This window comes from Vicia villosa, linkage group LG5, assembly GCF_029867415.1.
Source record: "Vicia villosa cultivar HV-30 ecotype Madison, WI linkage group LG5, Vvil1.0, whole genome shotgun sequence".
Lineage (NCBI taxonomy): Eukaryota > Viridiplantae > Streptophyta > Magnoliopsida > Fabales > Fabaceae > Vicia > Vicia villosa.
The window spans coordinates 3,239,280-3,247,559 of NC_081184.1; the positions used below are offsets into that span (position 1 = coordinate 3,239,280).

Consider the following 8,280-nt stretch of genomic DNA (forward strand, 5'->3'; position numbering starts at 1 on the left):
CGGGTGTTAGAAATTAGTTTTGATATTACAAGATTCAATCACTTTCTTGATTGATTCTAGATTCTCGTTCCCCACTCTTCACTCGAGTGATTCAATTACTTTCTTGATTGATTCTAGATTCTCGTTCCCAACTCTTCACTCGAGTGATTCAATCACACCTTGGTTGCAAAACGGTTCTCTCGCACAAAGATTTGAAAAGAAAGAAGTTTGAAGTAAAAGAGAAGTAGATGAAATTGAGAGAGTATGAGTTATTGAAGTGAGAAGGAGAGTATCTCTCTCTCTATTTCTCTTTTTATTGGATGTAATTACAAATGCATGGGTGGCCCCCTGTTTATATAAGATTACTTGCACATCAAGTAATCTCAAACCTAATGACTTCGACTAACTTTAATCGACTCGGCCAAATACTCACATCTGACTACATCGAGATATTCTCAACTCTCTATCAAATACACACAGCTTAATTACAACATATTGTATTCGACTTCTACTATATTAAATACAAATGACTGCGCCTAACTTTAATCGACTCGGTCAATTACTCACATCTGACTACAGCAAGATCGATGTTCTCAACTCTCTATCAAATACACACAACTTAACTACTACCGATTGTCTTCGACTTCTACTATATTAAATACAGATTAAAAGCATGTTTACCCAAAAAAAAGTTGCATATTTAACATCGAGGTCATTTATTCTAATTTCACTAATTGAATAAAGTAGTATTCATAGTTTGTGGAAAAAACTCAACTTAAAAAAGTGTATTGTTTTAGTATACAGTAAAATATTGTATTAATTTTAATTCTCTTCTTTTATATCTGAACTAGTTATTCGTTTCAATTCCCAACTCTTTTTATTGAATAAAAAATTATAAAGTGAATTATAATTTTATATTTTTCATTAAAATATTATTTATATTTTAAAACCGATGGAGTAATAAATAAAAATATACAATGATACAATATCTATACAATGAAATATCTAACAATTTGTCTTGGAATTTCCATACATTCAACGTGTTTAAAAAATTGTTACATGGTTCAAAGAATCACTAACTCAATTCTCTTGTATCTTTAACCTTTTGACTTATTACAATGCTAGAAGAAGAAGAATTGCCATACAACTTGAAGAAACCATCACATACGAAGCGCCAATACCCTGCAATTTATAATCATTAAAAATCAATCCGATATAAATCAATTTTACAAGAGACTAAAACAGACTAGGAAAATGAACATGTCTATCTCATTTAGGTCCTGATGTCCATTCCGGTTAAAAACAAGACGGAGCGAGCATAATAGAAGTCTCAAACCTAAAACATTTGTCTGTCTAAAAAAATTGAGAACGAGGCGGGCGGGTCTGATTGACCATGCACCCCAAAACCCTAAAATTGTAAAATTCATGATAATGCACACGTCTAAAATATTTAGAAAAAAACTTGACGCGCCAGGACACGCATAGAATAAGATGTATGCCAAATTTCTTACTATGTCCCGTAAAAAAGTATGGACAAAATGGACATATGTCCATTGAACATGTCCATTTTGCCACCCTTAAAACCGACGATAAAAAAATATTGGGGATCACATACCTTAAAGGAGAGGAAAGATGATGTTGCTGATGAAGGAACAAGTCCAGTGAATCCAATATCATAAGCAATACTTCCATCATGTTTAAACAATCCAAAATTTCTTTCTGAAGTTGGTCCAGGTTTCAAATTCTCATTAAACAAAGCAAATACATAAGCCCTAGCCAACATTTTAGGCCTATGAGGTGTTCCTTTTCTCTTCATTAACTTCTTTCTCAAGTTTTTATTATAAGTCCTTGCATTTTTCACATTTGCTCCAGCTTCATTATCATCACCCTTTGAAGCCCAACCAGTTTCACTCACAATAACTTCCATTTTATCAAACCCAAATTTCTCCAATGCAAAATAAGAAGCATCAATTTGTGCATCAAGCATGTTATCATAATGTAGCTTACTCTTATTATCATAAATTCCATGATTCTTCTTCATCAAGGCATAGTTTATATCAATATGTGAAGGGTCATTTTTATATGCCAAAAAAGGGTATGCATTTATATAAAAAGGTGTTCCAATTTGTGAAAAGAATTGTAAAAGTGGTTTCATGTAAGGGATTATATCATCTCGAAATGTGCATGAAGATGGAGGATATGAATTTGCAAACACGGCTTCTGAATGCGGACTCGAAACTTCGATTTGATGTGCTAAACCAAGTCTATCAAGTGCACTATAAATGTTTTTTGCTGCTGGAAGTAAAGCTTCCCAAAGCTCAACACTTCCTCCTCCTAGGATTTCATTTCCTATAGCAATGCCACAAATTTTTGTGCCTGGAAGATGGGGTTGGACATTGTCTTTGATCCAACTCATGGCGCGGTCTTCAGCGACGCCGATGTCGGTTAAGAGTTCGTTAGGAAGACAAACACTTAGACATATTCCAGATCCTTTGAAAGCACTTAGGACTTGAGGATTAACATCATAGACTCTTACATTTCTTATTTTTGCTGCTTTGAGAAGTGTAACCACACTTTCTGGGGGAGGTAGATTATCAGCTACTCTTCCATAGTTTACTCCATATGTTCCTATAAATGCTTTGTTCCCTAAAACTGCATCACATGATAATTTGAAAGTTAGCTTAGATATTACAAGCCATGCAAAACAATACATTAAATAAAATGTCATTAAATAATTATTATAGTATGAAAATTATCGTATTAACCCATAGATCGGAGACAAATTAACCTCAATCTAACGGTCACTAACATACGAATTGTGTGAATATGTAATATATACTACGAAAATTATCGTGTTCACCCATAAATCGCAAACAAATTAGTCTTGATTCAATGGTCATTGACAAACAATTTGTGTAAATATGAAATACATATATATTGTATGATCTCGATCTAACGGTCAATGACATACTAATTGTGTGAATACGTGAAATTATGATTGCAGACAAATTATCATGTTCACCTATAGATAGCATATAAATTAATCTCGACTAATGGACACTGACATAAGTATTGTGTGAATAAGTGATATATACCGATATCGATCTAATGTCAATTAATTTCGATCTAATGGACACTGACATATGTATTGTTTGAATATGTGATATATGCTGATATCGATCTAACGTAGATAACAAACTAATTGTGTGGATACGTGAAATTATGACTAAAGACCGTCAAAGACTCATATTGTCTATTGTATTATACTATTATTATTAGGACTCATATTGTCTATTGTATTATACTATTATTATTATTATTAGAAATGTTCAATAATTGAAAATAATTAGCCTTGTACAGGGAAACATCAAAGGTAATTTTTATAAAGATAAATCAAATACTCACCTAGAGAAAATGTTGCTGATAAAATGAGAAGCCAAAGAAAGAATGAAAATGAGGAAGAGAAGACCATTTGTTGTTGAACTCTAAGCATATTAAGAATGAAAAAGATATTCCACTTGGTAGAAAGTATGAAGGTGCTCTCTTGTATTATGTAATTCAATAAAGTTCAAGAAAACGTAAGAAAACTTTTCCTCTTGTCATAATCTAACTAAAGATTCTTAACTTTTCTTCAAAATATGATAGATTATTATAACATGTTTTGAATATGATTCTTAGCCTTAAACAAAAGATGGTTGCAATTTAACTAAAGGGTTTTTTCTTCAGGTGAGAATAGATTCTTCCTTTCATAGACCTTTAACTCATTCTTAAAGTATACCTTTTTATACTTTTTACTCTTGTTGAAGGACATGTAAAAGGGTCACTAATACCTTTCGTAGCATCATGGATTAAGGTTGTTTTTTTACCTTGTATAACAGGACATGCAGAACAATTGAATGTTTGGTTTGAGACAACTAAATAAGGTAAGAAACACATGTGGAAAATAAACTAAATAAGAATTAGTTCTCTTATTTGTAATCATAAAATTATTGCTGGTTTTATGATTTCATTTATTGTGGAATAGAAAGTAAAATATCCAAGTACATAGATTTTGTAGAGATCACCTTATCTGCAATCCAACAGTGAGTATCTTAAAATGAGAATTCAAATTCAAAGATGGGTCACTAAATCCATGCAGAATTAAACCAATTCGAAATTCTGTTCACATAAATGTTACAAAAGTCTACAATCTAGATTCATATATGAACTATGGAAAACTAAAAAATCTAAGAGGCATATAAGTTAATCACCTAAATTTAAGCAAATGTTGAAATAGAATACAAGATTACAGTCATCCATAATGTAACAAAATAACTAAATCCTTTAAGATGTGTATACCTCGGACACATACACTAGACACGACGCTGACACCGGTAATAATATTATAAAGAAAATCATTGAATGTGATATGTGTCGGTGTCATGTCAATGTGTCGCGCACTCTTTTCAATCCAAAATGTCAGTGCTAAACATCTTAAATAGCATTACAAAAAAATTAAGGATACTAGGTATTAATAAAGTGCATATCAGTAGCTTACTCTAAGGGTTGGTGATAGTAATGGTAATAATATACTACTTCATTGAGCAAAGTTCCAAATAACACTCTCATTGTCAACCATCTTCTTCACTTGCTCCTCACCTTGAATTGTTTGTTTCTCATCACTTGCTGGGATTTCATTCTTGCCATTAATTTCTTCGACGTTGAGAGTCACTTTTTCAGCTCCTTCGTTTACCTCAGCACCTAATTTTTCCTGCTTACTACTGTCGATTGTACCATTTTCTTTTGTCACTTCAACTGGTGCTTCCTCTTGCGGGTTTTCAGCAACCACAACATTCAAAGCTTCTTCAACAAGTTGTTCCTCTGGTGCCTCCCCTTGCAGTTTTTCAGCAACCACGGCATTAAAAGCTTCTTCAACAAGTTGTTCCTCTGGTTCTGCAATTGGGATTTCTTCCACTTGAGGGTTCGCAGCAGTCAAATTTTCAGCTTCCACATTACTTTCCTTAATTTCCTCTACATCATCACTCTTTGTATTATCAATGACTATGTTATCAGCATCAATTGGATCGGCTTTTGGTTCTTCTGCAGAAAACAGTTCCTTCTCTGTTTCAACTATTGCCTCCTCGACCACGGCATTTAAAGCTTCTTGACCAAGTTCACCTTCTGTACTACTTTGCTTAATTTCCTCTGCATTACTACTCTTTGTTATATCATCGATGTTGCTATCTGCATCCATTGGATCAGCATCCGGTTTTTCTGCAGAAGGCTTTTCCTTTTCCGATTCAACTATTGCCTCCTCAGCCACAGCATTCGAAGCTTCTTGAACTAGTTCACCCTCTGCATTACTTTGCTTAACTTCCTCTGCATCATCACTCCTTGTTTTATCATTGACGTTGTTATCAGTGTCCATTGGATCGGCATTCGGTTCTTCCGCAAAAGACTTCTCCTTTGCCGATTCAGCTATTGCTTCTTCAACCACAGCATTCGAAGCTTCAATAACATGTTCACCTTCTGCATTACTTTGCTTAATTTCCTCTGTGTCGTCACTCCTTGTTTTATCATTGACATTGTCATCAGTGTCCATTGGATCAGCCTTCGGTTCTTCCACAGAAGACTTTTCCCTTGCCGATTCCTCCACAACAGCATTCGAAGCTTCTTGAACAAGTTCACCTTCTGCATTACTTTGCTTAATTACCTCTGCATCATCTCTCTTTATTTTATCATCAATGTTCTTATCAGCATCAACTAGATCGGCTTTCGGTTCTTCTGCAGAAAACTTTTCCTTTTCCTTGGCTTCCTCTGTAGGAGATTCAGTTTCGGTCTCTTTGTCATGTTTCTTTGAAGCAGATGGTTTTCGACCGCGTTTCTTCGGAGGCTCGGCTTCCTCTGGAGGAAATTCAGTTTCGGTCTCTTTTTCATGTTTCTTGGAAGCAGATGGTTTTCGACCGCGTTTCTTCGGAGGCTCCGCTTCCTCTGAATGAGCTTCAGTTTCGGTTACCTTGTCATCCTTCTTTGAACCAATTGATTTCCTACCACGTTTCTTTGGAGGCTCGGTGGCTTCCTCGGAATGAGCTTCAGTTTCGGTTACCTTGTCGTCCTTCTTTGAACCAATTGATTTTCGACCACGTTTCTTCGGAGGCTCGGCTTCTGGAGTTGTTTTGACCTTCTCACTAATCCTTGATGATCGCCTTGGTGTGTCACTGGTTCCCCAATCAAACTCTGATATGTTGGGATTCTCAGGATGAGATTTTAGGTACCGCTCCAATTGTCTTCTGGAGGTTATCTCTTCTCCAGTTGGAGCAACGAATACAATCTCGCCTTTTCTTGGTGTTCCTGCTTTCTTAGGGAAGTACTGCAGAGGGAAGATAAAATCGTGTTATAAGACTTCCAGGCAGCATACAAATAAAAAGACTAAAGTAAAACTTGTTAGCAGTAGTATTTAAGAACCAATATGAAGCACTAACATAGACACTGACACCTAACATGACACTGCCAATGAGACGACATTAGCAATATTCGAGAAAAAAAAATAACTGAAGATAACCACATGTGTTGGTGCGGTGCCCGGTATGGGGTCGGAAACCAAACACGTCTACATATTTACATGAGTAAAACGAAACCGTAAGGAACTTATCATCAGTAAATCACTAAGTTGTAAGCACTATAGATCACAAAATCCTCTAGCTTAGAATAATTCAGACAATGTAATTTACCACACCAAAAATCATGACTTTATGAAGCCCTATTCACAAATTGACCTTACAATAAACCAAATTGATCTATAGCATACTTCATGTCAGCTTCATTAGCTATGAAAGTTACAAATCAGAATCCAGTAGGGGTAAAATCAAAATCCATAGAAGGAAAAATCAACAAAATAAAAGCAAAAGTTTCCAAAATATCAAACCAGATACAAAAACTTTTTTACCAACTTTAACATACATAATAAGCATAATATGGAAAGATGCATAAATAGAACAAAATCTTGAACCAAATTTTTTTCACCACACAGGACACAGAAAAAAGTGGAAGTAAAAACACTTGCTATTAAAATCTATGACACTTACAAACGACAACATCAAAAAACCCAAAAAAAAAAAAAAAAAAACTAGTAACAACATATCACAAATAGAAAATTTGAAATCTCACACAAACACCCAACATTGACAAATAGGTATCTGTACTTAGATCCTCCACAGAAAACAAATACAAATCACAACATCAAAACCTATAAAAAAAAACAACTTAAGTTAACAAATTAAGCTGAAAACCTAGCAAACTGCAGTTGCATTAACACTTTGGACCATAAATTTGTTTTTTTTCAACAACAGAAACAAGGATCATAACCCCTTTCACGAAACCCTAAAAGCAAACCCTAGCACCAAATTGCACAAAGTAAGCCCTTTCAACAAACCCCAAAATCAAACCTTAGCACCAAATCATACAAAGTAACCCCTTTCACGAAACCCTAAAACCAAACCCTAGCCCCAAATTGAACAAAGTAAGCCCTTTCAAAAAACCCTAAAAACAAACCCTAGTACCAAATCATACAAATTAAGCCCTTTTAAAAAAACCCTAAAAACAAAATCTACAACTAAATCCTCCTAACATTTAACAGAATCATGTAATAATAACAGAATTTCAACATTTAAAGTTAGAAATCAAGCCACACTAGCAAACATGAACTGCATAGAGAGAGAGGGGGGACCAGTTTCTTCCAAGAAGGAGGAGCTGAAAGCTGAACCGACGGGACTTGATCTTTGGCACCACTTCGCGATTCGTTCTCCATTTGTTGTTGTTGTTGTTGAAGTTGAACGACCAGAGTGTGTAATGTACTGTTTAGCTAGCTACAAATTAGGATATGGTTTACTTCTTTTTCTCTCTCTTATAAAATGTTATCCAATTTTATTTGGAATCCGGGGTTTGATAATCTCACCTGTCTTTTGGGTTGGCAAGTTTCGTAACCGTCCAATTAGATGTCAACGTTTCTAGTTCCTACCGTAGAAAATTAATTTCTACCATCAATTTTTCTTTTATCTTTTATTGGAAGTTACTCCCAAGTACACTTCAACCGTTTATAGAAAATATAGAGCGATTAAAATTGTATCCAAAGACCAAAATCCAAACCATATGTTTAAAAAGGTCTTGTTTCAAATTATGTGTTCATAGAATATTTTTAAAATGGATTAAAAAGAGTTTGTTTTGGCTTGTTTTTTAAATTGATTTTTTTATAATGTTCCATTTTTTTTAAAATTGTTTTTTTAAGCAAGAATTTCGATAAAAGTTCTTCAACCTTGATATACA

General features: G+C 34.3%; 2 protein-coding genes across 2 annotated transcripts; both read right to left on the reverse strand.

Annotated features, from left to right (window-relative positions):
• Positions 1–935: 935 nt before the first annotated feature.
• Positions 936–4,063, reverse strand: LOC131601162 (glucan endo-1,3-beta-glucosidase 14-like). The gene is made up of 3 exons (XM_058872922.1): positions 3,385–4,063; positions 1,595–2,631; positions 936–1,161 (listed from the first exon to the last, which is right to left on the reverse strand). The coding sequence occupies exons 1-3, from the start codon at positions 3,470–3,472 to the stop codon at positions 1,093–1,095; spliced, it is 1,194 nt and encodes a 397-aa protein (XP_058728905.1). The 5' UTR covers positions 3,473–4,063; the 3' UTR covers positions 936–1,092.
• Positions 4,064–4,217: 154 nt separating this feature from the next.
• Positions 4,218–7,844, reverse strand: LOC131601161 (methyl-CpG-binding domain-containing protein 10-like). Its single transcript, XM_058872921.1, has 2 exons — positions 7,685–7,844; positions 4,218–6,328 (listed from the first exon to the last, which is right to left on the reverse strand). Exons 1-2 carry the CDS (start codon positions 7,763–7,765, stop codon positions 4,556–4,558), a joined length of 1,854 nt encoding a protein of 617 aa, XP_058728904.1. The 5' UTR covers positions 7,766–7,844; the 3' UTR covers positions 4,218–4,555.
• Between the last annotated feature and the right edge of the window lie 436 nt (positions 7,845–8,280).

What these genes read in the sequence shown, in the direction of transcription:
- LOC131601161 (XM_058872921.1), bottom strand. Translation starts at nt 7,765, where the DNA reads ATGGAGAACGAATCGCGAAGTGGTGCCAAAGATCAAGTCCCGTCGGTT. An exon ending in CTCCTTCTTGGAAGAAACTG is followed by an intron (nt 6,329 to 7,684) that starts GTCCCCCCTCTC and finishes TTCCCTCTGCAG; the next exon opens with TACTTCCCTAAGAAAGCAGG.
- LOC131601162 (XM_058872922.1), bottom strand. Translation starts at nt 3,472, where the DNA reads ATGCTTAGAGTTCAACAACAAATGGTCTTCTCTTCCTCATTTTCATTC. An exon ending in ATCAGCAACATTTTCTCTAG is followed by an intron (nt 2,632 to 3,384) that starts GTGAGTATTTGA and finishes CATGTGATGCAG; the next exon opens with TTTTAGGGAACAAAGCATTT. An exon ending in CATCTTTCCTCTCCTTTAAG is followed by an intron (nt 1,162 to 1,594) that starts GTATGTGATCCC and finishes TATAAATTGCAG; the next exon opens with GGTATTGGCGCTTCGTATGT.